General features: G+C 34.9%; 5 protein-coding genes across 7 annotated transcripts; 1 reads left to right on the plus strand and 4 right to left on the minus strand.

The window, feature by feature from the left end:
• Window positions 1-387: 387 nt before the first annotated feature.
• On the minus strand, window positions 388-3,551 carry LOC105171296 (emp24/gp25L/p24 family/GOLD family protein). The gene is made up of 4 exons (XM_011092363.3): window positions 3,244-3,551; window positions 2,014-2,200; window positions 1,788-1,895; window positions 388-774 (listed from the first exon to the last, which is right to left on the minus strand). The coding sequence occupies exons 1-4, from the start codon at window positions 3,469-3,471 to the stop codon at window positions 641-643; spliced, it is 657 nt and encodes a 218-aa protein (XP_011090665.1). The 5' UTR covers window positions 3,472-3,551; the 3' UTR covers window positions 388-640.
• A 1,902-nt stretch (window positions 3,552-5,453) lies between these two features.
• Window positions 5,454-6,581, plus strand: LOC105171297 (early light-induced protein 2, chloroplastic). 2 transcript variants are annotated; one of them, XM_011092365.3, is made up of 3 exons: window positions 5,454-5,811; window positions 5,953-6,021; window positions 6,104-6,581. In XM_011092365.3, the coding sequence occupies exons 1-3, from the start codon at window positions 5,656-5,658 to the stop codon at window positions 6,446-6,448; spliced, it is 570 nt and encodes a 189-aa protein (XP_011090667.1). In that variant the 5' UTR covers window positions 5,454-5,655; the 3' UTR covers window positions 6,449-6,581. The 2 variants fall into 2 exon arrangements, with proteins under 2 accessions (XP_011090667.1, XP_011090668.1); XM_011092366.3 differs by having other exon boundaries at window positions 5,456-5,811; window positions 5,956-6,021.
• Window positions 6,582-6,725: 144 nt separating this feature from the next.
• LOC105171298 (uncharacterized) lies at window positions 6,726-16,085 on the minus strand. Of its 2 annotated transcripts, none has more exons than XM_011092367.3 (18): window positions 15,658-16,085; window positions 14,082-14,321; window positions 12,666-12,729; window positions 12,447-12,576; window positions 12,232-12,376; window positions 11,538-11,780; window positions 11,359-11,443; window positions 10,725-10,827; window positions 10,096-10,221; window positions 9,908-10,021; window positions 8,876-8,994; window positions 8,667-8,751; window positions 8,479-8,571; window positions 8,303-8,392; window positions 8,050-8,169; window positions 7,874-7,965; window positions 7,669-7,720; window positions 6,726-7,003 (listed from the first exon to the last, which is right to left on the minus strand). In XM_011092367.3, the coding sequence occupies exons 1-18, from the start codon at window positions 15,848-15,850 to the stop codon at window positions 6,920-6,922; spliced, it is 2,178 nt and encodes a 725-aa protein (XP_011090669.2). In that variant the 5' UTR covers window positions 15,851-16,085; the 3' UTR covers window positions 6,726-6,919. The 2 variants fall into 2 exon arrangements, with proteins under 2 accessions (XP_011090669.2, XP_088741788.1); XM_088885662.1 differs by having other exon boundaries at window positions 12,666-12,732.
• A 1,611-nt stretch (window positions 16,086-17,696) lies between these two features.
• Window positions 17,697-20,340, minus strand: LOC105171568 (heat stress transcription factor A-7a). The gene is made up of 2 exons (XM_020697155.2): window positions 19,615-20,340; window positions 17,697-19,003 (listed from the first exon to the last, which is right to left on the minus strand). Exons 1-2 carry the CDS (start codon window positions 19,927-19,929, stop codon window positions 18,152-18,154), a joined length of 1,167 nt encoding a protein of 388 aa, XP_020552814.1. The 5' UTR covers window positions 19,930-20,340; the 3' UTR covers window positions 17,697-18,151.
• Window positions 20,341-22,812: 2,472 nt separating this feature from the next.
• LOC105171299 (acireductone dioxygenase 2) lies at window positions 22,813-27,112 on the minus strand. Its single transcript, XM_011092368.3, has 7 exons — window positions 26,954-27,112; window positions 24,653-24,764; window positions 24,271-24,365; window positions 24,026-24,140; window positions 23,814-23,938; window positions 23,448-23,518; window positions 22,813-23,127 (listed from the first exon to the last, which is right to left on the minus strand). The coding sequence occupies exons 1-7, from the start codon at window positions 26,969-26,971 to the stop codon at window positions 23,061-23,063; spliced, it is 603 nt and encodes a 200-aa protein (XP_011090670.1). The 5' UTR covers window positions 26,972-27,112; the 3' UTR covers window positions 22,813-23,060.
• Between the last annotated feature and the right edge of the window lie 123 nt (window positions 27,113-27,235).

Raw genomic sequence — 27,235 nt, forward strand, 5'->3', positions numbered from 1 at the left:
ATTATAATTTTTTAAAATTTTTCTATCCATCTCATGCGAATTCTTTACAACTTTTTATTTTTTTTTACCTAAAAAAATAGATATATATCAACAAAATTAACAATTCCAAACTTCTATCAAAAAATTACATAATTTCATCTAATATAAAAAAATATTTATAATTTTTTAAATAACAAGAGAATATTTATAATTACATTAAATTTCAAAGGGACAAGTTGTAATTTACCCTAAAAATAGTTCTCCTAAAGCCTTGGACCTTCCCAAGTAGCATACCTAACAAATTGGTTCATTTTCACCCTTTTTTATTTTTTCGGGTCGGATAATTGACAAGAATCTATTTAGATAGCATGCAAGGAAACTTGTAAACACGAACATTGAAATGCTCTATGAGAAGAAGGTAATGTATCTACCTGCCAAAAAAAACTCATCATCCCCTATTACAAAAAAAAGTGAAGTATTTCACATTTATCCAGATTATCTAGCTACCTAAATCCACCTATCTCGAGGAGTTCTGAGGAACAAGAACACCACTCAAATAAATTATAACAAACCATGTCACAGTTTCCTCCTTAACTAGTACTGTTATAACAACGAGGAACCAAATTGAGGAGAGGAAATGCCGACAGTTTGGCGATTTTCATCAAACACGGTTGTATGCCACTGACTTGCTGAACAATTTACGTATGTATACAACCTGAAGGCCGCTTACAAGAGCTAGCAAAATGTATTCTGCAACAGTGTAAAATATGACGCGCCTCCTTGTGCTCTCATTTGCTGCAGTAATCAATGTAATCGTATTACATACAGATAATATTCAGCTAATGTGGAAAGCAGGAGATGAATCTGATAACAAATTTCCATATAGACGTATATGGTGAAGTTAAGAGCTGTTCTATTCTTGTTCATCTTGGTCCAAATAGGACTACCATCACAGTGGATATAGCGCACTGTTTACTATGGATATGATCCTAATATCTATCTATACTATATATAAAGGGAGAGCACCTCTTTGGTGTCTCCCTTTTTTGGTATGTCTTTTTTATATTTAATTTAATTTTTTTAAATTTTCATCTAACTTCCCGCCCCCATTATCTTTTGATAGTAATTTTCTTTTTTTTTTTAAAATTTTATTTCATCTTTTTATTGTCACCATTTTTACAAATTTAATATTAACTTATTATTTTGTATATACTTTATTATATAATAAGTATTTTATTTAACATGATATTCATAAAAGTTGCACACACATAAAGTGTGTCACAAATTTCTACTCTTGGATAATTAATCTAACATCTTCTAGCATGTTATGACTACCAAAACTCAAAACCTTGAACTCCCAAACTAAACCTTTTCCATATGTTCAAAGCATTGATGGACCAACATGGATTCTGCAAGGGCTAAAAGTAAGTATCTCCTCATTTCCTTTAATGTGGTTTTTCAATATCAGTACAATGTTAATATATATGGATTCAGCAATTAACCACGTTTAATATCATTAGGTTATTAACCAGACGACTATTGAACAATAATGACAATGTAAAACTATACTTTCAGCATTGTGGATTATGCATACAATCCACTATGCAGTTTAATTTACTTCAATTTCAAGTGCCCATGATTATCAAGTTTGTAGAAGCTTTCAAGAGTGAGGCATATATACATATGTAGCTAATACCCAATATCTAGAATGTCCCTTTCAAGTCCATACAAAATAAAATTGGGTAAAAGATAGCAATTACTGAAACATAAAGAGGATAAAAGGAAAGAAAAGAAAAGAAGGGTCTTACTATGGCGATGGCGAGCATCACGTGCTTTCAAGTATTTCTGCTCTGCGGTAACAGATTCCAGTGCCTCCCTCAGTTCAGCAATTTTTACATTAATGGGGTCCAAATGTTCTGTCAATGTACATGGGGAGAAAAAGAAAAGGATTAATGCAAGCATATCAAAGTAGAAGGGCCTTGTCAATACATGGTAAAAATATGCAATGCAAAGAAAACATAAGATCAGACAAACCATCCTTGGCAAGATCATGTTCAGTTGGAATATGGCCAACATGAATATAGAAAGAGACTGTTTCTGGTGTAGAATAAGGATTGTGGAAGCAAAACTTGTACATTCCACTTCTAGGGGCCTTAAACTCAAATTTGTCTCCAGATGTTCCTTTCAAAGTGTGCACAGTATTACCTGCAGGAGATGTCACCTACATCAAGGAGCAAACACCAGATAATCAGCATCATCAATTAATTTAAGCATTAAAAGTATCTCATCAGTGATCAGTTTACATATAGATTCATGTTAAATTCATGGGAAACTATGTAATCATCCTAAAATCTCCAGACATGTTCATATTCGCTGCAATGGGCAAGCATAGCAAAAATAGTGAGATTTGTTGATATGTTTTTTAGCTGGCCAAGTGATCTGCATTAGGACCAATTTACACATTTATATTCAAATCCATAAATGCATGCAAATAATTAACATTTGAGCATGTACAATTTCATACTTTTAAAGACTGTATATTTTTAAACCATCAAATGCTTATGAACTGCCAAATTCTATCCATACTTCTAAAATTAAGACAATCAATTCGGTACGAAAATTTATCTGGAAAATATTATAACTTTCATAGTAGGACATAGACAAAGAATAAAAGCTTAACTTGAGAACAGTTCATCTACATCAAAACTTCACATCATGCATCTTTCTGCTTTTAACATAATTGTAGTTATCCGTCCTTACATAATAAAAGTTCAGAAAATTAACATAAGAATTTGAGCTCCAAAAACATAAAACTACGAGTATTTGATAGAAGAAAAAATCAAAATTTGTGACTGTTTTGGACGAATGTCCAAAAGTTCATATTTTTAACAGCCACAATGCACTAAACATGAGGAGAATTATTCTAATAAACTCAAGAATAACACAAAAGGGAACATCAAAAACCCAAAGAGAAACCACTATCCTAAAATTCAACAATCGTAGAGAAAAACAGAAAAAGAAAATAACAAAAACTCCAATTCCCAGTTAATTCTATCACATACTATAAATTCAACCACTTCCAACGAACTAGAACCTAAGTAAACAATAAAATCCAAATTCCTTCGATAAAAATTGCTTCTTTTTGGCACAGGATACAAATACCTAGATCCCACATCCCAAAATCTAATTCATTTTCACAGATCAAGACGACAAGTCGGCACACCAGTACGAAATACATAAACAGGAAAAGATAACGAGGCATACAGTGAAGTCAATGCCAGGATGATCGCTGCTCCAGAAGATATCGTGATCCACGACAACGAAGTTCCCGGAGACGGTGTCGCCTTCATACAATACGTATTCGTAGACGCACTCGATGTCGTTTACCGTGACCGAGAGCGCCGATGTACGGCTCAGCAAGCTCAAAAGCAGGAGGCCAAGAAGAGCGTACGCCAACCGGCCGGACCTGGTAATTCTTCCGCTCCCATCCATTGAACTGGATCCAACTGTTCGGAGCCCCGGGTCTGAGTTTCTGGGTAACTATTATTGGAAATGAAATGAATTACTACTGGATCAATCGGGTTCTAAGTTATGCTTGTGTTGATGCGGTGTCGTTTGCTTCTTGGGTCGGGCGTTTCCGTTGCCGACGTGGTGGAAGATTATTGGACGCTACAACGCAGCACATGGTTTTAGAATTCCCTTTCTTTTCTCTAAGAAAATTTGAAGTAAGAGTATGTCCTCCTTTACTCTCCATTAGCACTCCAATGTATTTAATTAAAATATTTATTTTATAGGGATAAGTATTTTTTTTTTATATTTAGTATAATTATATAAAATTTTATAATTTAAAAAATTATATTTAGCACCCATAAAAATTTATTGACATATCCAACAAATAAGTTCCCTTTAGTCAATATTAACTGAATTTATTGAGTCTAACAGAAAAACTAAATAAAAATTAATATTTACCCTCGATTGACTTATTAACTATGTAACAGTGAAAATGTACATTCTTACATCTATTAACGTGTGGAGATATATGAAGGTAATTTGATTATAAAAAAAATTATTTAATTTGCAATTGACGGTAAAAAAAATTATTTAATAAGTCAATTGACAATAAATATATATATTTTTAATTTTTTATTAATATTAACAAATTCGATGAATAAATAAAAAATAAATATAAAATCGTATTTGTTAGAGACGAGAGCACAATACAAATAAAATTTATATATATATATATATATGTTAGAGACGAGAGCACAATACAATTAGCATGGGGCTAGAAAATGATAGGGCCAAAGCCCAAAATTTTTATGTGCTTATTGCTTTTGTTTTTAATTTTCAGTTTTGATGAAAATATGTATTTTTTATTTTATGTAAATTTTCATATGAAATTAGAATATATGAAAAGTAGTTAATGAAATTGTATTTTATGTTGGACCATGATGTAAAATTAATATTTTTTAATAAAAAAATAGACATAAATAAAATATATTTTTCACAGTAATTGCTATTTTAAAAATTAAAAAGTGAGTTTTTCAACTAAATATTAATGTCAAAATATAATTGAGTAATCATGATTGATGAGGAATTAATACATGATAATGAATGCTCCACCAATTTTAGGGCCTAAATTAAAGTTGATTTCTGATTGACTAAAATTGTATGTGCTATTTGGACTAGGAACCTAATCAATTAATTGGTGTGCAGGTCAATAATTATTATTTCATTTGACATATGTATATATATATATATATCTAATTAATCCTACATCCATTTAATACATATATTAGGTAAAAGTAAAATCATTGAATAATACTCAACTTATACCTGTTGGAACTCTATTATTCTCTCTTCATGCAAAAACCAAATTAGATGGATGGCATTATTTCAAAGTTAATTTTTCTTTTTCGTGATAATAATATTTCTACTATCCCAAGAAATTTGGCAGTAGATGGTGACATTACATTTTGATTGAAGTCTTGCCTTTTGTGTGTGTAGCATCTTCCACACCATCTAGAGTTTTCTAGGCCACGAACGTTGAGAAGCACTTTAGACTCAAATCAATCATTCATAAAAATAGAAATTAAGTCCCAACAAATACATGATACCAATTTATTTAAAAGAAAGAAATACATCGTCATCCTCTAAAATTTTATGTAATTATATATAAATTTTATTTAATTTAAAAAATAAGTCTCATACTTTTAATATTTGTTTGGGTCTAGTAATTAATAATATTTACTAGCAACTACTAAGTCTAATTTAAATAATTGGAGAAGAAATCTTGTAGCGACAATTAATTGAGTGTTTAGGTTTCTGGTGAAAGTTTGGGCCAAATCATCATTTACGAAACATGTGTGGCAATATGCATCCACGTGACACATTAAAATTGACGGGCCATACGCAGTTTACGTGGACGCAAAAATATCCACCCCTTTTCACCCTTTAACGCTTTATAAGTGCTCACTTAGGTTCCTCCGCCACCATGCAAACCTGCTATACTCACTATTGCACCAACATAGAAATTAAACTCTCTGCTCAAGGGCATCTTTCAAGCGCATCGTTCCTACACACCTAACTTTTCTTCTCGACGTTAATAGTAACTTGTGATCTGCCTAGGGTATCTACTCTTTCACTTCACTCACTCAAAACACTCGCACACGCGCAATGGCTGCGTCTTGCTATGGGGTGGCAGCAGCAATCTCATGTGGAAGCCCAGTTACAAGAAGGGCTGCAGGTTTAAACAAATTCTTTGGACCTACTAACTACGCCATGTTGCCTGCCAAGAGGGTTGCCAAGTTTAGGGTTAGAAGCATGGCTGAGGCAAGTTTTTTTTTTTTGGAACTCTAATTGTTGATTTTATATGGTAGTTGAAGAATATTTATGTTTGTAATTTATTGTTTGTCGGATGGTGGGATCTTTGTGTTTGTGGTTGCTGATCTAGTATTTGGTTTCTTGATCTAGCAGGAGGATGATCAGATCAAAGAGCCTGCGGTTGTTCCACCTAAGCCAACCACTCCTCCTAAGCCCAAGGTACTTGTGAGTTGGAATTTTGGAAACACACTGCCTGGCTAGTAGTTGAGGTGATCACTAACTACATTCTTGTGTTATTCAGGTGAGTACCGGCTTTTCTGACGTGTTGGCCTTCAGCGGCCCAGGGCCGGAGAGGATCAACGGCCGGCTGGCTATGATCGGATTCGTGGCGGCGATCGGAATGGAAATAGCCAATGGACAAGATATCTTCGCCCAAGTGCAAAACGGGGGAATTCCGTGGTTCTTGGGCACCAGCGTTTTGCTGTCCCTGGCATCTCTCATACCCATGTTTAGAGGTGTCACTGCGGAATCCAAATCCGGGGATTTGATGACATCCGATGCAGAACTGTGGAACGGGAGGTTTGCTATGCTGGGGCTGGTGGCGTTGGCTTTCACAGAGTATGTGAAGGGTGGTGCTCTAGTGTGAGTTTCCAGGGTTCTTGATGTTGTAGAAGCAAGATTATGGGTTTATGGGAAGTATGAAAGCCCTATGATAATTGAATGTTTGTGAACGCATGTAAAATTAAATTCATATTGCAAATTATATATATTTCTTATCACTCTCTCTCCCCCTCTTGTTTTCTTTCTTTTCTCAAATTTTCCTCTTAATAATGAGAAAAGAATATGACCAATAAGTACCAGAATTCTTGAAAGGTCAAACCAGCGGATTGTTCAATTACATATCTAAAGTAACAAGTAACAGATACACGCAAGAGGCTATGTATTGCAAATTTGAGAAAGTTCTCTTATTCGTTACATTGAGTAATATCCTAATAACAAAACTAGGGACCTATGTACTGAAGACATATAAACATGAACGATTGAAAATTCCTACTATTCGATTGATGTGTGTGTATGTACATTAAAATTGGACTACTTGAGGTGGACTATAACTCCACTATACAGGCGTCTCTACTTGAAGTACAACTTCTTTCATCTCGCCATTTTGGAGCTGCTTCTTCGCCTCCTCCCCATTTATATCCTGTAGTTTAGTGAACAATGGATCACATATCTTACAGCATGGAATGTTGATCTTACAGTAAGGAGTGGTGATCTTACAGCATAATCTCTTACCCCCATCTGCCCGATGGTGTAAGAGAATTTCTTTTCCACATTGACAAGAACAATTATTCTAAACATGAGAAGCCTAGTTTATTAGCAGAAATGCAAGTGCAGTAGTTACCAACGTTTGAGAACAGACAACAATCTATACATGAAGAAATTGTCAACTGCACTGCTTGGTGGATGCCGTTTAGACAGCATCAGCCAACTACACTGGACAGTCATTTTCCACATGAGCCTATCTTGATTATGTGTATGAAGATAGCAGACTTACCTACCATCTTAGGCTTACAAGACTAATAGATAAGAAAGTGTATGCTAGAAACTAAAGGCAAACCTGGGTTGCAGACATCAATATTCACAAACTTTATTATGCATAATGGGTATCAAGTTCGTTAATAAATTACAATATATAGGGTCGAGCAAATTTTGTTCCTAAAATAACAGCTTTAAGATGTGAAACAAGACTATTGCAGATGAAACAAAACTATGAAACTGCTACTGGTAACTATTGTGGTAAATAAAGTGCTAGTGCAGGAAAAAGAGCAAGAATAAACAGGTTATTAAATGGAAAATGATACTTACTTCTACAGGCACTGGGAATAAATTTATGCTGCTCGGATTGAAAGTGAAACCACTGCATAGGACCATGTAAACCACATTACATAATCAAGATCCACAAACATACTAAGAACATAAATTGGAACAGCAAAGAGGCAGGCAGCATGAATAAAGAGTGATACCTCTGAAATAGAACATGAGATATTTAAGTGATGTTCAGGAAGTATACCTGTGGGATAATACCAGCTGCCACACATACGGGATGAAGAATTCCTCAGGATGGCTCTCTTGTTCGTAGGTGAACCGTAACTGCGTAAACATCTTCGAAAAGCAAGCCAGATTAGGTACAGAACATCAGAAGATAAACAATGAAGTTCAGTTCTTATGCAAGCATTTACTCCATACCTTCATGCCCTCGCCTCTCCAAGATCGACAGTTGTTGATTATGACCTCAAGCACTTCTTCCACTGACCAGTCTCCATCCATTTTCTGTGAATCAATACGGCTATTGAAAAAATCCACCACCTGCAACAGCAGAAAATTCCTGAGCAAAAAGTTAAAGAACCGGGAATGATGAAGCTTCACCAATACCACTATCACTTACTGAAACTAGATATTGTTTACAAAGTAAATAGAATATTCACTTCTGAATACATACAGTATATATGTTCTCCAATAGCTCATTATAACGTGGATGACTTTTGAAAGGTAAAAAAACTTCCTGCCTGTGCATAATTGCATAAACTACCTGAAAAATACAGCTATAGTAAGCAAAGAGTGCACAATATACTAATGAAAATCTATTAGCTCAGAAACGAAATGCAAGTCTGATACCTCAGGATTCTGTGGCAATGCATAAGTTAAAATTGCGTTTAATATCTCCAGCACAAGTCTCAGGAAGTCGGTGTATATATGCAGTTCAGCTGACTGCAACATAATGAAGGATCAATAAGTACCCTATTATAAAACTGAGATGGACTTTGCAAATGTAAATATTATAATCGAGAAAAGGACTTCATTACAGGATCCTCAAAAAAGCTGTCTCCTCTTAGATCACCATCTTCTGTGTTCATTTTGTCATTTTTAAACTCTGCTAATTTATTGTACCTATGGATTGAGATATTAGAAACAATATATCAGAGAGAGGTCTCAGTTCTAAGATGAATATCTTCACCAATTACTAGACATATGATATGATGCCAAGGACAAAAAAATGATCAGAAGGACATACTTGCGAGAAAGCATATCAAAGAGGCTGACCAACCGCTCTGATGCATATGCACTCAGTCGATAAACATGTGGTGCCATGTTTGCCAAAGTTGCAAGACAATTTGTATGGAGATAGACATCCTGTTGCCAAGAGTGTCAAAACACTAAATAACCAAATAAATACATCCCAGGCTATTATAGTTTGCATAGTGATATGTAACTCATCCAGAAAGAAATTTTAACAACAAACAATTAGAGCTTTTAAAGAAAGAGAATCAGAACACTATGTGCTCAGAAAATTATAGTCATTATGTGGACATGACAAGATGCAATCATGCAATTGCTGTAAAAATGCAACAGGGGACAAAAACCAATTTAGGACTCCTGTGGTTACCTGTCAAGCTTATTTTTCTCCTTCACTTAACCAAATCAGATTTAATTACGAAGGGAAAGTGGACATTGTCATGAAGATGAATGAATGACACTGTGATGCCTAGCATATTCGCAGACTATCCCCAACCAGCTGCACTCATTATTAATTAATGTGTTCGTCCCATGCCTCACCCATTCCCCTTCCTGTCATGTCTACTCATGCTAACATTTTTAGGATATGGTTACATCAAAATTGATTGCTTTTGAAATTGAAAAAAGGAGTATAAATGGGAACTATAACTGGTGATCAAATAATGTATTGCCATCATCAATACTCGCTGCCACAACACCCATTATCACACAGCTAACTATGTTTGATTACTGTCTGCTCACTTGATAACTTATTTTGATTGTGAAATTAATCAGATTCAATTGTTGAATGTGACAATGTCCTCTGCAGTAAATCATGTCAATCAATCCTTCCAATGGATCAGGATTCAGAAAGCTAATATATTATAATGGAGCATTTGATCTGTTGAACTGTTATTGACTAATGTCATTCAAAATGATCCAACCACCAAACAGGTCTACAAAAATGATTTGGATTTGTTATCTTCTACTTTTAGTATTTTGAAGGACAAGCAAAAAGGGAAATCTGCTAGGAAAATGCATTACGTCTTACCCGTAGCTTAGAGAGATTGTATTTCACGGTCCTAATTAACATTATCACAATGAAGGAACCAAGAGAAGTTTGATTAAGGAGACGTTCTCGATACCATGGAACGTTAGGAAGCATCTGCAAGCATAAATACCAACTCAGATTGCACCCTATAATAAGTAACCAATATGGGTAAATAAAATTATCTTTACCAGTTTGTGAATGCTGGCATTGAAAGAGGAATCTTGACTTAGTATCAGAAAGATAACAAGCACCATATAAATATGATTGGATGTCCTGCTCGGAGCATTATATAGCGTTTCCAACATGGGCATCAACTGTTAATAACAAAAGCCTTTATCACACCAAGATTTGTACCAAAAGTAAAACTGATGTAAATACAGGATATTAATGACCAGACAAACAATCACAAACTCTGTCGGAAAGTAACTATAGAAATGGTTTTATTGGCTGTCATGAAACTTCTGGAGAGATACTTACGTTTTTCATACTTAATCTCACACAGAGGAAAAATCATAGCAAGCACAAGTCGCTTTGCAAAACATACTTTTCAGGATTTGATGAAGGTTGATAAGGTGGATGCTTCAACTTTTTAATACAATACCCGGGAAGTTTTGTGACCGCTGTAAGTTATTTATGGCAGAATAAATTAGACCTAATATAAGACTATTTTTCCTATTTATTTTGTCCTTATTGCATCCTCTATGAAAATCATTGACCATTTACAAGTTTATCAGGATGAGGAACTATAAGATGGTTCTTTCAGAAAAATGATCAGATATTAATTATCATTACATGCGAAAATTTCTGATCATCTTACCAGCGTATCTAGATCTGTTCGCACCAAAACGTACTCCAGAAAATCTGAATTTCCATGCACCAGTGAGTAGAGCAACAGGACAGAGGTTTCATGAGCCAAGCACCTAAAAATGAAAAACCATATTGGAGACATAGAAAAAACACCCAAAAATCAAATTATTTTTGACTTTCAAGCTCTTTGGACAAGCATTTTTATTTTGCTGTCTCAGCAGAAGGCGAGAGAGGTTTGGCGCATGTTAAGTACTATCCCTGCATTCTGTAATGTATATTTTGACGAAGATACTACTCCTTACAACAATAAACTATGTAGCAAGCCACACAAGAAGACCTATATTTGTAGAAACCTGATGCACAATACAAAAAATTAAAATAAGATCGGAAAAAAAAATCATGTTTTAAAATCCATTGATTCATCATGAACATTTCTTAAGTACAACCTAACAATCAATAGAAGAGAGCAAGAACAAACCTAATGAACTGAAACCTATATTCATACAATGAACTCATATTTAAGCATTTTAAATTGATTTTTGCCAAAAATTAATTTTGTAAAGGATGGACATAAGAAGAACCCTGTAGTAAAATGTCACCAAGACAGTAAAATTTCATATGCAGAAGGTAATGGATACACTTACACGCCAAGGGTATCAAAAAGAGAAGCAAAAGGTAGTCTCACAAGCGGACCACTGTGTGCATTCCCCTCAATATTGATTCGATCAACTGCAGGGAGACCACTCATTGACTTAGGCACGGTTAAGCATCGTAGAAACTTCAATCAAACAAATAACAGATATGGCAACCTAATGGATCCTACATTCAATATCCCGAGCATTTTCTACTGCTTTACGGAAAGGATTTTCTGCAAAATAAGTTTCTTCCTTCTGGAGGGGCTCAAAACTGCCGTCATCACTTTTGTCTTTCACAAAGTCCATCGAAAGACATTTGTGGTGATAAATAAGAACAAGTAAAATGTTAAGACTGCCTTCTGCTAAAGGACTTCTTGAAGCTTCACCAGTTGAGCTAACTATGTAACTGAAAGGCAATAGCATCAAGTTTGCTGCAAGTATGAATTATACTTTAGTCAGAAGGATAAAGAATAAAAGGCAAACATACCTATTAATGCTAAAAAACAGAAAATGAGCAACATGCATTTTTAAACATGAAAGCCTATAGTTTATAGTATCTTTGATGTATCACCCTCTCCAATGGAAAGATATGACAAACGGATATAATTGAAACAAGACACGCTGAAGTTTTGGCAACAGGTGTCAACATCCATCAAATACGTATGTTAAAATTTTAAACCAAGCGTCCTACATAATAAAAGTTCCAAAGAATGTGCAATAAATGAACAAAACAACAAAGCTAATTCTAAGAATGTCCAATGATAATGTTATTTTGAAGAATTTCTAAAAAAAAAAATCAAGATAACCAAATTAGAGGTGACAATGCATCAACATCACGTTATAAGTTAAACATAGATAAAAGGGCGTGTGATATTTTCGTACCAGCTGCAGAGCCAACTCTTCTTAGGACACCAGGCTGATTTCCTTCAGATAATATTCTCGAAGATAAGCTGTTTACAGGAAAACGTGGGCGAATGATGTAATTGAGCAGTAACTTGTGTACAACCACGTGAACCAAAGAGCTTTCCTGCAGAAACAGCAGCCAGTTAAACAAGAAAGAATTGCAGATTAAAGCTCGTTAAGTTACTAGGGGTCACCTGAGCCATTGCTGCATCAATGAAAGGGTGTACATCATTTGGTCCTGGTGTTGGCCCAGAGAGAAGTTGAGTTGACATGGCAATCAGCAGGAAGTTAAGCAGCTCCTGATGCAGAAGATACGTTCCCTGGCTATACAGAAAATAGTAACCAATATAGATATGTATCTATAAAGCAGAACATCAATAAGCATATCAAATGACTCACAGCATACTACATACCTAACATCAACTTTGGCAATAAAGTTAAGGGCACTGACCATGACGAGGTTTTCAACATGTTGGCCTGCTTTGGAGATGAAATGATGACGAAAAAAAGTTAAGTAAATACACTGCTTTTTAATATCCAACAAAGGTCTTAGACATTCACTGCAACAATGAGCAATCGGACTTCTTTCATGTACGAAAATGAATGGAAGGTAGCATGTTAGAAGAAAGTTAATAGGTCCTTTATACAATGTTCAATCAAACCACAAAATATTGTTCACAATTTCTGGATCCAAGAAAATCACATTTATACATTTTTAATATGTATGTTTTTAAGACTTTCCATTCAGTTGAAGGAATGGATCCTTCTTTAATCTTTCTCCATGATGCTTAATTACTTAATGTGAACAAGGTCGAGAGTCTGCAGTGCATGTACAAAATAATGTGATCGTCAATCTTTCTTGGAGAAGACATCTTTATAATCACTATACACAACCACAACTCAGCATGAAAAGTTTTGTAACTGAGAACAAACAACTCTGATTATGATCAACAAGCAGTAGCATACACAAGATCCAGTACCAACAGACACATGATATCTTTTCCCATGAAGACAACCAGAAAAGCTAGGCCCCAGAATTCCCACCTTCACCAACTGACAACTCAAGGAAGGAAAAGAATAAAGAAAAACAGATGTTCTACTTTTCTCATAACCACTTAATTTTCAAGACTCTATGCTTGAGACTTCCACTACTTAATTCATGCATTAACTGAATATAAAAATTGCAGATGCCTCCCATCTTACGCATTATCTTCTGAGTGTTAAGTTTCCTAAACTCTGTTCAATGAGTTTCCATATGGATGCCTGATTAAATTGCCAACGATATAACGAGGATGATGCAAGACCTAATGTATTGTTTAATTCTTTTCGGTCAGCCTCAAAAGAAATGAATGGGACGGGTTTCCGTGTATCTGAAATGTGGAAAGCGACCAGTAGTTTTAAAAGTGGGATTTTGCTTTCAGCATGCTCGTTCCATATGATATTCATGACAAATGACAAAATCCTAATCAGTTTGACAAGCTTATGTTATGCCATCATTCATATTAACTTCATATCAGTTAACAACCAGTCCGCCGTTTTTCATGGCATGTCTCTCTTATGATCATGGCTGACAATTGAGCTGAGGCAGTTCCAACAGAAAGGAAGTCTTGATACAAAGCACATACACTGCGTGCAAACAGTTTTTATGGTAGACATGAACGAGATGATAAATGGTGAAATCTAAACACAACAAAACAAAAGGTGATGCTAATGATTTGAAAACAACATTTTTTATTGTAAAGAATAGAGGGCATCATGGAGAAGGTATACAATATGACATAATGACCAACCATTATAGACAGAACTGTTTCAAGCTAAAAGAGATGAACCTTTTGAGAAATTATGTGGCACAGGCTCCTTTTCATCCAGCGACAAGTATAGCTCTTCAAAGTCATCAGTCTTGGAGTTTTCAATAAGATACTTCAGAAAAACAGATGATACAAACAAGGCATTAAGAGATTTTGAGAATGCAAGTGATGTCACGTCAGCTGCAGAGATACAATCTTCCAAGCACCACGCTAGGTGAATCAAAATCTTCGCAAGGTGCCTTGTGTTATAATTATTCATGGCTACAAGCAAACAGAAAGGAATCAGCCGAGTTGATAAATGGTTGTAACAGAAATTTACTGTCACATAAATGTTGTTAACATACTACATGAATTAATTTCATTGATTGGCACTATTGACATAGCATCGTTGGGGAATAATAGCGGATTTTACTTTAAAGAATGTTGGAGTAGCTGCTAACATATTCACACACTTGGAGTTCCTATCCCCCCCCCTCCCCCTCACCCTTGCTCGCCTGCCGGAAGTAATTATATAATTTGGTAAGAGAAGTCCAAGTACAGAAGAAACTTGATTATTGCCAGATATCATTTCTAATTCCAGATAAAGCATTAGCCAATATTGGCATCTATGGTAATTAGAGGATTCATTTACATGTAATGGTACTAAAATTACTAATAATTCCTATTCCAGCAAGTATAAGCTCACACATCTGCATACCAACACTAGAATCAGTCGGTTTCCAACAAAACCTTCCAGCGACATTCAATGATTCCAAACATTTTTAACAGAGTTTGCAACTTTGCATGGATTTTTGCACACTAAACCAGTAACATAAACTTGATAGTTACTTTTTTTAGGGGAAAAAAAAAAGGCCACGTCTAAGGCCTTTTGTCTCAGAAATGAAAGGTTTCGTTCCCTAATCACGACACTTGCACACAAGGAAAGTCAAGAAAAAAATTTAAAGTGGATACTGATAATCGCACCATAACTGAAATTACACAATTTAATAGAATAGTCGAATTGAAATATGATGTACTGGCAAAAAGGATATCAAGTTACACGTGTAGTTACCGAACTTTACCACTGAACCCTAAGACAGCATCTAAAGCTAATAATCACACTGAGAGACACCAGATACACCATTGAGCTCTACAATAGTCAGAATCTCCTGAAACTGCAGAAATCTGGGAATCTATTAAGATTTTGAATAAATACATCTCCAGAGAAAAGACTCCTCCATGTCACAAACTCAATCTTCTCCAGGATATATAGAACAACTCTTCCCGAAACATGACAAATTCAAGCTCAAAACTACAGGTAACACCTGACTTATGCTAAATGACACAAACTCAAAATCATTAATAACAAAACAAACGTACATTAAGCTAGTCTCCCAATAAAATTGGGTACTTGAACTCAATTTCCATTGCAAAAGCAAATGAAACAACACATCAGACTCACGCGTGCGAGTTAACACAAGTTCCAAACACTTACTAAAAAATGCAACTAATAACAAGGCAAAATAATAACCAACCGCAAACTCCAGTGACGAATAAAAACCTAACCTAACCAAATTCTAATTGCAAAAGAGAAAGAAAAAAGTGACAATGCACTGACCGAAGAACTGGCAAGCTTGGCGAACGCGATGAGATGGCCAACGAAGATCGAGAGGAAGCTCGAGAAGCTTCTGCCAGTAATCAGAGGCGAGAGGAAATGACTTCTCTCCAACGAATTCCCCAATTAAGTAGTCCGCGGTCTCCTGCGGCCGCGCTCCGCCACCCAGCCGCGGCGTCGATGGCACTCCGCCCATGCTATGTCTCTCTAGCACTCCAATATACAGAATAATGGTGTATTTACGTATATGAGTGCGTATCTAACAATGTGGTTAGATCTGAAAGAGAGAAATAGTGCTTAGTGCTTAGGGACGAAGGTTCCGACGAGAGATTTTAGAGTGTGACAATTTTATCAAGTCTTTGTTTTACTTTTTCTTTTTTTTTTTTTTTTGGTTTTGGTGGCGATGGGGAGGGGGCTTCGATTTGAGAGGAGACCACGACTGGGCGATGATGCTAAACATTATAACACAGGAAACAGAGACTGCAAAGTCCTTCCCATTGACGAAATTGCCCTTGACTTATCTCAAACCTTGTCTCATTTATTTCCTCGTACGATCAAAAATAATTGGAGCACTTTTGAATATCGAATTTAATTATTTTTTGTGTTCTCTTTCGACAATTATATAAATAAATTAAAAATATTCATATGTTGTTTGGAAATTAAGTGGGAACAATTTTCATTTTCAATGGTCCGCCTAACACTGGAAGGAAATTAGAGGGGCAATATGGTCATTCATCTGTGATTAGGTGGAATTTCTGTGAGAATTGCAGTTTTGTTGTCATTAGCAGCTGGGTATTTAAAGCCTTTAGAAAAAAAGAAAAGAAAAAAGCAGCTGGCTTTTTAAAGTCGGGGTTGACGTGGCAGCGTTCCTTCATCCTCATCGAAATAGTAAAGAGAACCACTTGCTACTTGGAGCGTACTCCCACTCTCCATCGAGGAATTTGGAGAGTCTGAATCACGTGATACGGATGCGTGTGCGTTTCTTACTTCTACAGTATTACAACGTCTACAATTGATCCGGTGCTTCACGGTGTACGAGAATAAACTGTGCTCGGGGTTCCCCTACTGTTGATCCCTATGCTGTCATTAGTAAAGATGTGATCAAGACTGTATACGGCGTCGGTGGACATGATCAGTACTGCCGACAGGTACAAGGATGAGAGAAGATTTTGAGGGCGTGTTTGGAATTCAAATTTTCGCAAATATGATGATGTTTTTAAGCTGAAAAATGCGCTTAATAAAGGGTTAATTTATTTAGACACCTATATATCTTGGAGAAAGCAAGGCTCCAATTCTCATAGAAAAGTTTATTCATAATTTTCTAAAGCATCCCCCATTATAAGAACATGGATATATCCAATATTAACATAATATTCTATATTGTGCCTTTCATATTCTAAAATAAATTTAGATGAAAAATACAAAAAAAATCATAGTTGGAAAAATAAAATATTTTATCCATATGTATATATATATATATATATCCAAAAAAAATTCCATAGGCAATCACTGCCTAAAATAGTAACACGCCTCATGATCATTCACAGGTAGATCTAAGAGGTTGGAGTTGGGGGTTTGAGCACATAACTTTGACAGGCAGGCAAAACTCCTAGCTAGGGCATGAGTTATGATGTGTTGATTCATGCAATGCACACCATGTGCAATTCTATCCAATAGACAGGAAGACATGGCATCATCTCATCTCCTGTGAGCCCATTCAATTTCCATGAGCTTGAGGTGCTACCCACAAAATTCTGCCCACTTTACTCCCTTTTCACCATTCTTGGAGGGGCCCTATATAGCTATGCACATTTCCACCCTATACATCTTTCTTTTTCTTTTTTTTTTTTTTTCTTGAGTTTTACAAGAGAAAACCAGCAAGAAATCAATCAATGTACCCTTCTTCATCAAGTTCCTCTATATATGCAAGAATCAAGACCAGACATGAATTGTTTAAAATGAAACTATACATGTATATATATCAAAATAGAAGCATTAAAGAAGTTCAATTTTCTTGTGCTCGAGGAACGTACACTAATAACTATTGCACAAGCTAATTGATTAGGAATTATTGCTTCAAAAGCGAAAGAAACACAAACTCAAGTCGGTTTGTCAATTTCAATATTCCAAAGGTATATATCCAACTAGCTAGTTAGACATAATGCAGTTACTTTGAAACCAAAAGTTGAAAAGTGATTTTCCTAACCTGTAGCAAGCAAACACTTTGAAATTTCAAGATGTGATCTTGCTTGGTTCTTGATTCATGAACTTGTAGTCGTGGAGGGAGGAGGGCCTTCTGTTATAAACAGTTTGATACCCTCTAACTAAGGAATCATAAACCCTTTGGGGGTTGGTCAGTCGACGATCGAAATTGAGTTGGACATATAACATGATGTAGCCCTTGGCTGAACCTTGAAAATTCATATCTGAAGCAAAAGAAATCTTGAATGGAGATAAGCAACTGATGTTCTTGAGTGCTCTTAATTGGCACAAGTTTCTATCTTGGGCTTGAACCCAAGAATCCTAGCTGATCAGTAAAAGCATCAACCTCCTCATCTAAGTCATGTCCTCCAACACCAAATGTACCAATTTCATCTTCAATTCCTCCCCAAAACCCTTCATCAAATGGCTTTTCTGCACTAATTAGGTTCTTGTCTATATTATCACTATGATCATCATTGTGTAGCATTTGATCCTCCATGTTCATTGAGGGTCCTTCCATGCTCATTGCCAGTCTCTCCAACTCTACATCAAATCCACTGATCTTATCACCAAACTCCTCAGGTTCTATCTTAACATATATATCTCCAATAGCAGAACTGCTTCCTTCTCCTCCATTGCAGCCTAATTCTTGACTGTCAATCATGTAAGCATTTCTCTCCCTTTCTCTCACTATTCCAACGTTTCCTGAACCAAGATCAATTCTCTTCCTTCTCTTCTTACCAATTGCATCCTCAAGCTCTTTCATTCTATCCTTCTGCTGGACCATTTGCTGTAGGAAAGTCGGGTTCTTTAACGCCTTGGCCAAGAAGCTCATTGTCTGTCGTTGTTTGAGTTCGGTCCCTTTAAGCCTTTGCTCCATTTCTTTGAGATGTGAATTGGTATTCTGCTGTAGCTGTCTGAGCTTCACCAATTCCGCCATTAAAACCTGCTTGTCTCTCCTTAAACGATCGATTTCTGCGTCTAGCCCAAAGCTTCCAACCTCAACACAAGACTCCAAACCTTGGTTTGATGCCTGGAAATTAGATGCTGTCTTTCTCCTCTTAATGTTTTTCAAGAGATGTCTTTGTCCCCTCAAAAACCCTTCATTAGCAAACTCCCATTTGTCTGGATCAACTTTCCTAAAACCCTGCAAGAATTCACATCCCTAGGCCTTCATACTGAAACTCTGCAGTTCTGAGCAAATCTTATCATGAAATGAAAGCCTAGAAATCTTGGGAAAAGGTGTAATAATCAAAGCATGGAGTATATATATTTCATGAAGTATATATAAGGGAGAAAAAAATCAAATTAACAGTTATTATAAAACATAAAATCACTACAGAAAGTTCATGAAATGGTCTCTAGATATTGGGGACTTTATCACTCCAACATTTAAATTCATTGAACAGACAAAAGCCCAACAGTATGAATAAATCACTAATAAACAAAGTTGCAAGTTGACATTGTTTTTCCCCAAATTCAACAAAAAAAAAAAAGAGTAATTATTGAGCAAAAGCAAGAAAACTATTAAAGTAATGCAAGTTCTAGTTGCTTCAAAGAACATGCATCTGAATATGTACATTGCAAGGAAATCTAGGGCACTCCAGATTTGAACTACAGTACCAAAATCTTTGAAGTTTCTAGCTAGTTCTTGAAACTCACAGGATAAACCTAGCTACCTATATATACAAATATATATTTCAAGCAGATCTTGATATATTTTCATATTATTGAAATAAAATTAGGAAGACCACTTACATAGGTATTTAGCTGCCTGACAAAGCTTGAGAAATTGTTGTGTTTGAAGTACCTGGGGAGAAGATTCTTGGCAAAGTTCTGAGGATCCCAGACAATGAAACTGTTGTTACCTTTGCTCCAAGAAACAATGTGATTCGTATTCGGATCATCGACGAAATCATAAGTCTTGCTGAGGAATGGTGGAGGGCCTGTCTCATGTAAACCCTCCATTGGTTGAGGAGGAACATTACCATCCGTCAGTGGCTCAACATCTGTATATAGTGAACTTGACCCCAAGAACCGATCCTCCTTCATCATATCTCCTATAGGATTCATGATATATATACCTTGTAAATTTTCAAAAAATAAAACCGGAATTTGCTTCAAGTTATACTGCTTCCATTTTGATGAAGAAACAGTTGAAATCTGAGGAAGGAAACTGGAATAAGAGAAGAAATTATATCTCAAGATTTAAATAAAGATGAGTATGAACAACAACAAGAACCATTTTCTCCAAGATAATGAAGACATAGAATTGAAAGAAAGTTTGGCTGATGAAAGTGAGACAACAGAAAAATGGGAAGTTGAGATTGATGATGAGGGGTTTCAGTTTAGGTTTTTTGTGGGAGTACTGATATGAATCTTGGTTTGGACATGAGTCCATGACAAGGAATAGTTTATACTCTTTTATTATTACAACATAAATTAATAATAAAACTGTTGGAGTTTGAACAGGTGGAAAGTTGATGATGGTAGCAGGCATACAATGGTCTCCAGATATTTTCAGGTCCCCGTCTTATTGATTCTTTCTCCATGCCTATGTTGCTTCCCCAAAACTATCACTAATTACGTTTTTTTCTATTTTTAATTCACAAATTAAAATAGAAAATATCAGAGCCGACATCTCAACAGTTATTTCTGGGGTTTTACAGAGCTGGCGGCCATGGATTACTTTTAAGGAGTTTTGAAATTTAATTCTTTATTTTGTTAGGATTGCAAGATAGTTGTGTGTTTTGCATGTGTCGGTTAAAACCTGAGACATTTGAGCTTATTATTGATTTTTTTTTTCTTTTTTGGTTTATGTATATTGATCCTAAGTTTTATCAAATCAAGCGAAGCTTCTCCAAAGATATCTTAATTAGGGTTAAGGCAAAAAGATAAGAAAAATCAAGACAACTTTGTAATAAAATTAATATAACAATGTAAAAAGTTTGAATTGAATTATATGATGATATACATATAGGGTCCACTCCCTTGAATGAATGGATCTAAGAATCCAATCTTACACTAATTAAACAAATTAATATTTTCAATTGACAAAAAGTGAACCAAAACAAGATTTGAAAACCATAGAAGTTGTTAATTAAATTAAGTGGGAAAGTAAAAGTGCAGTAAACACACATATATATAGTCTTGAAAGATTGCTTATATATATATATATATATATATATATACGTATGATTAATAAAATAAATAAAATATAGGTGTGGATTTGGTTTTTAGTACTACTAAATTAGTGGTTTAAATCATGAAGGACATTGAACCACGTCATGGGAGCTTAATGTTCAGACATTTGCAACCAAATTTGATTGAAATATTATAGTATATATATACACCTATGGTCTTGATACTACACATACATATATTCCGACAAAGTTAGAAACCTAGAAATTAAATAACAACCCAATAATATTTTAATATTCTTAAATAAAAACTATATACGTAAAACTTTTTTTTTATAAATGATTGGCTAGAATCTTTTAATTAATTTAATTTTAATTTTATTAAATGATTATCTCATTTAAAAACTAAAATTGTTATAAAAAAAATTATTTGATATCAATATTTAAAAAAAAATTAGACAAGTGTTGAGATACGGAGTTGATTTGCATGGATGCTAATTGGGAAGAATATATATAGAAGTAGTGTAAGAAAGAAAGAGACGTGGTAGGTGACAGGGGCTTACACGTGTCGTTGAAAAAGGTTGCAGTGACATAATGAGTGCAAGAATAAAAACAAAGCAAACTAAATAATAATAGTAATAAAAGTAATATATAATTTAATAGAGGTTCGGGAGGGGTGTAGAAGAAACCATTTTTTTAGAAAAAAGTTTTAATCCTCCCGAAGCATCTAACTTTAAAAGGTTTAAATAATATAATAAATACCACATAATTCAGTTCTGGAAAAGATTAATTCGCCTTTTCACATGATTAATTAGTAAGTTCATTGATTTTTAAGGTAAACTATCAAAAACTATTTAATATATATATTTTTTTAAGAGTTTATAAATCTATTTAGGAAAAAAAAATAAGGAATTTGTGATTTTAACGAGGTGATACGATTAATTACAAAATTATCATTATTAACTTTGTATAATTTATTTATTCAAATACTTTAACATAAGATATTACATCTTATAGGTTCTAAAATATAGGATGCATGTATTGCTTTTAAGATGTTTTACAACCAAAAATATTAAGAAAAACATGATCGTTTCACTGGCATATTTGGGAAAAAATGTTGTGTTTTTTGTTGAAAAAGTACAAAAATACAAATTTCCAAAATTCTTCAACAGACATCTCAAACTAGGAAAATTGGTATGTATGAGGATATTAATGTAGGTTGAATTTGAGCAGAAGAGAACAGGTCATTGAGACTTAAAATACCATCACCGGCGCCGCCGTCACCTATGGCTGAATAAATACATGTACATTAATTTTTTTATTAAGTTTTGTGGCTCTCATCAATTAATTGTTTGAAAGTAGCAGCTGTACAAGTTTTGTTTAAATAGTGAGATTCATATGACAAAATGTTGGTGATTACATAACTCTTAAAATACATGAGCTATGACACCCTCGATATTAGATCTAATTACACAAATATTTTTTTTTATTTTTTATAAAATTACACGTACAGTACATCCACTACGTGTCCATGTAATTCACATCAACCCCCTGATAAGGACAAACTTACAAGCATACCCCTTGTGTAATAATTAGACCTAACTTCAAATATTGATGTAAATTGACCCTTTATAACAACGTTAGCATTTCACTTGTGATATCATTGTACATGCATTTACTGGCTCACAACTCTACTTGAATAGAATACAACCAAGTAACGTGAATCTTTTCTGTTCCAGTCCTTACTGTTGGTCGGAAAGTACCATCATAGAACGGCATATAACAACCCGCAAAAAAATTTCAACCACATCGGATATCTCAGGCTAAATATTGTGTATATAAAAGAAGTACGAGTACTAGAACACACACAGACACCATAGATTTGCTACATGGATAGGTGTAAGAATGTGAACATTCGATTCTTACAAGCCATTTTGAAGTGGCAAATATATGGTGGACCTAAGGTCCATTATTTTGACACACACTCACATAAAGGAGAGGTTTATATTAAGTCCAACCGAACGTAAGGTTCCCCATATCTTTTGCAAGCAAAATTCCGGGGATTTAAGCTGCAGTATCAACTGCTTGATCAGCACCTGCCTTCTTCACAAAAGCTTCCACATACTCTTGCCTGCACCATAAAGACTTTCTACCATTAACCTCTAATCCTTTTACTTCTTTTTATTCATCTTCTTGCACATCTTAGTTTCCTCATGGTCTTCTTACCTCTCCTTGTTTTTTCAATTTAACCCAAGGGGTTGGGGAGTTGGGGGTGTGCACATTATAGTATAGGTTATACTTAGGGGGTCGCAGGACTCTAGATCCCATGTTAACAGTAATCATCCATACTATGGAACATATATGGGGTCTACCATACTCGAACGGTTTTGATGTTCAATGGTCACGGGCCTCCTAAGAATTTCCTATTAAGATTAAGAAGGCAGAACGCACCTTGCAGGAAGATGATCGTGAGGACGATTATATGGTGTCCAAACAGGATCACCAACAAAGAGTCGCATTGCCTGCATACGTAGACTTTATGATCAAAGATTTGAAAGCCCAATTCATCAACAGTTCCACAATGTGGTAAACAAAACTGAATAATTGAGAATACATCACAAGATACAATGAGTGTTACAAATTTGGAACCCACATACGAAATGATTTACATTAGGGCTACCTGTAAATTCAGCTCTTAAAACTTTGTTTTCAGTGAGTAACAATTCACCATAAAATGACAGTAGGGTGTATTAAAAATCTAAACTTGATATTGCAGCAAGGATCTTGCTCTATAAATGCTGGTCACGAGATCTTTACCTTGATGTAATTGTTGGAATCAAGTGTAAAGCGATGATAAATTCCAGCCGGGAGAACAATCATTGCCCCTTTCTTTACCCAGATGCGGATCCAAGATTCATCACGATCACGCACATCAAAATACCCTTCAGCATAAAAAAACTCATTTACATAATAGGATCCTCAATAAGAAAAGCAGAATGACCAAGTCAAGCAAGTCGCCATGAACCTACCACTCCCTGCAACACAATAGCGGATTTCCTCATCTGTGTGAAGATGTTCTTCATAGAAGTTCTTGATCTTCTCTTCATAATTTGGCAGTTTTTCTGGGCAAACTTCACAGAAGTCCTGAAGAATGAGAAAAGTTAAATTACACTACTAGTACACTGGGAAGCAAGCAATTAGTTCCGAGACAAAGATTATCAGATGAAAAGATATCTAAGACTTCAATTATTCTCGATGTTATGAGCTAGCATACCATATAAGAATAACCACGAGCTTCACGAATTTTCTTCAACTCTGGATCTGTTTCATATTTGTCAGCATCTAACCTCCAGCTAAGCACTCCAAGCTCTAAAGGATTTCAAAGGCACTCGATTTAGAAACTGACTAAATGCAATTATCAGATGGCCAATACACTTAGCCAAGAAATTGTGTGAAGGATCTTTAGTGGGATTTACATCAATATGCATTAGGTCTTGGCTAAATAAATTGAATGAAATGGTTTCCTAATTATATTCTTAGGAAAATGAGGTTGCAGAACATGATTGTCCTCTCGTTTCAAAGACTCGAGGTTATGACATACAAGCGGAAAGCGTAGCTCATTTGACAATATAATGACAAGTTCTAAGAATGCATACCATCAAGTTTTTCAAAGGACACAAATTCTTTCGGGTTACGGTGATGAGGAAGTCTCTGATCTTCATCACTGTCATCCATGTACCATGCCTGAATAACTTCCGCCCTGTCATCCTGCATAACAATATTTGAGGTGGATCAATCACTTAGCAACCACTTTTTCTTCTGATATATTAGTTCTTAGGCAAAAGAGGGAAGTATGAGAAGGAAATAACTTATAAATGGAAAACCATTATTCTATTAAGTAGAAAACCAGTCAGATTGCTTTCGTAGTAACAGAAAACACCAGTCATTCAATACCTATATGCAGAGACAGAAATGGAACAGGCATGTATAAAACATGAATATATGTCTACGACATGTTAATACAAATATGTTACACATCAATTAGCCAATACACATCAATTAATATACAAATCACTTAGCAACCACTTTTTCTTCTGATATATTAGTTCTTAGGCAAAAGAGGGAAGTATGAGAAGGAAATAACTTATAAATGGAAAACCATTATTCTATTAAGTAGAAAACCAGTCAGATTGCTTTCGTAGTAACAGAAAACACCAGTCATTCAATACCTATATGCAGAGACAGAAATGGAACAGGCATGTATAAAACATGAATATATGTCTACGACATGTTAATATACAAATATGTTACACATCAATTAGCCAATACACATCAATTAATATACAAATCACTTAGCAACCACTTTTTCTTCTGATATATTAGTTCTTAGGCAAAAGAGGGAAGTATGAGAAGGAAATAACTTATAAATGGAAAACCATTATTCTATTAAGTAGAAAACCAGTCAGATTGCTTTCGTAGTAACAGAAAACACCAGTCATTCAATACCTATATGCAGAGACAGAAATGGAACAGGCATGTATAAAACATGAATATATGTCTACGACATGTTAATATACAAATATGTTACACATCAATTAGCCAATACACATCAATTAATATACAAATCACTTAGCAACCACTTTTTCTTCTGATATATTAGTTCTTAGGCAAAAGAGGGAAGTATGAGAAGGAAATAACTTATAAATGGAAAACCATTATTCTATTAAGTAGAAAACCAGTCAGATTGCTTTCGTAGTAACAGAAAACACCAGTCATTCAATACCTATATGCAGAGACAGAAATGGAACAGGCATGTATAAAACATGAATATATGTCTACGACATGTTAATATACAAATATGTTACACATCAATTAGCCAATACTCATTCAAGCAAGCATAACACAGAAAATAAAAAAAATAAGGATAAGAGTTTTACATTCAACGAAAATTGTTACATTTTGCTCCATTAACAAAGAAAATAATCAGATAGAAATTCATGCATGCACACCTCATGAGTCAAAATCACAATAGAACTAAACCAGCACTACAGGCTGAATATCCAACATTTAACAGCCTCATGAACGGCAGGCAAATACATCACAACTTGGATGTGAAAAGCAAAGGCCAAATAATGACCACAAGGGTAGAGTTATTTATCCAGTGCCAAACAAACTCCCTTTTGTCTTATGCAAGAGCACAATGATAAAAAAGCTTCAATAAATTATCTATTATCCAGAGCAAAAACTTTCAACCATATCCATCCACTATAGGTTCTACATTAAACCTATAGGATTTTCCGAGATTCCAAACAGCACAACTTAATTCAAGTTATTGATGGAAATTTGCTATGACGGGTTCCACCCCTTTCCCACTACTCTCCATTTCTCCAAGGACCACGCGGAGCTCAGCCAACAAAGGCAAGTTAGTGCAAAAAAGTCATATTAACCTTTAGCAAGAGCCTATATTCGAATTCCTCACACACATCTATACCTCACAAATTTCATAAGCTAAAGCACTTAACAAACTCCAAGCCATCATCAATAGAGCTACTCACAATCAAAATGATCAACAATATAAAATCTTGAATTTTTCACTAACATCAAAATTTAGCTTCCGCAATAATGCAAACCTGTCCAAATCTCTTAATACATCAGATTAGAGTTTGACCCTTTCAAAGAAAAGACAAATAACGAATAACACAACCAAAACAGAAATCAAGAATTACCCATCAAATCAAAACTGAAGTTAACAAAATTAAGAATTCACACAACCACGTGAAACAATCATTTACAAATTAACCCTAGCAACCCAAAAGGCAAATGAAAAAAAAAAAAAAAAAACAAGAATTTACAATTATCCGAGCAAATAAAACTGCAATTTACACAATCAAGAATTCATACAACCACACAAAACACATACAACGTTGGACAACAAGAAAATTAAAGGTGTTCCATACCTTGCTAAGAGAACCCATTTTCCTCCTCTCTCTCTCTTGCTCCCTCTCCCAGAGGACGCTTTCAGCTTGGAGCAATTCTGCTTTGAATTCTGCTTTGGAGCGACGACGACTATGAAGTGGAAAATACCATCTAAATTTAGGATTTTGATTGCGATATCTTACTGCAAAGACCAATTTAACCCTGATCGTAGAACATTGTCTGTCCAGGTTAATTGAATAGGCGGTGGCATTCTGGTCATTTCAACATGACGAAAATTAAATATTGCATCACGAAATATGGAT

The sequence above is a fragment of the Sesamum indicum genome, linkage group LG10, assembly GCF_026168435.1.
Source record: "Sesamum indicum cultivar Baizhima isolate 11 linkage group LG10, ASM2616843v1, whole genome shotgun sequence".
NCBI classification, from domain to species: domain Eukaryota; kingdom Viridiplantae; phylum Streptophyta; class Magnoliopsida; order Lamiales; family Pedaliaceae; genus Sesamum; species Sesamum indicum.

Bases quoted from the DNA above. Each gene is read 5' to 3' on its own strand.
- LOC105171568 (XM_020697155.2), bottom strand. From the start codon at position 19,929: ATGAATCCTATAGGAGATATGATGAAGGAGGATCGGTTCTTGGGGTCA. The intron at 19,004-19,614 runs GTAAGTGGTCTT...GAATTCTTGCAG, and splicing joins TCAGGCAGCTAAATACCTAT to GGTTTTAGGAAAGTTGATCC.
- LOC105171298 (XM_088885662.1), bottom strand. From the start codon at position 15,850: ATGGGCGGAGTGCCATCGACGCCGCGGCTGGGTGGCGGAGCGCGGCCG. The intron at 12,377-12,446 runs GTGACCCCTAGT...CTGTTTCTGCAG, and splicing joins TTGATGCAGCAATGGCTCAG to GAAAGCTCTTTGGTTCACGT. The intron at 11,781-12,231 runs GTACGAAAATAT...TCATACTTGCAG, and splicing joins AAGAGTTGGCTCTGCAGCTG to CAAACTTGATGCTATTGCCT.
- LOC105171296 (XM_011092363.3), bottom strand. From the start codon at position 3,471: ATGGATGGGAGCGGAAGAATTACCAGGTCCGGCCGGTTGGCGTACGCT. The intron at 2,201-3,243 runs GTATGCCTCGTT...TCCTTGATGTAG, and splicing joins ATCCTGGCATTGACTTCACT to GTGACATCTCCTGCAGGTAA. The intron at 775-1,787 runs GTAAGACCCTTC...TGATTACTGCAG, and splicing joins TGATGCTCGCCATCGCCATA to CAAATGAGAGCACAAGGAGG.
- LOC105171297 (XM_011092365.3), top strand. From the start codon at position 5,656: ATGGCTGCGTCTTGCTATGGGGTGGCAGCAGCAATCTCATGTGGAAGC. The intron at 5,812-5,952 runs GCAAGTTTTTTT...TTCTTGATCTAG, and splicing joins GGGTTAGAAGCATGGCTGAG to CAGGAGGATGATCAGATCAA. The intron at 6,022-6,103 runs GTACTTGTGAGT...TGTGTTATTCAG, and splicing joins CCACTCCTCCTAAGCCCAAG to GTGAGTACCGGCTTTTCTGA.
- LOC105171299 (XM_011092368.3), bottom strand. The intron at 23,939-24,025 runs GTAGGTTCATGG...TTTATGCTGAAG, and splicing joins CTATTGTGTTGCAGGGAGTG to GGTATTTTGATGTGCGTGAT. The intron at 23,128-23,447 runs GTGCGTTCTGCC...TTTATGGTGCAG, and splicing joins CACGATCATCTTCCTGCAAG to GCAAGAGTATGTGGAAGCTT.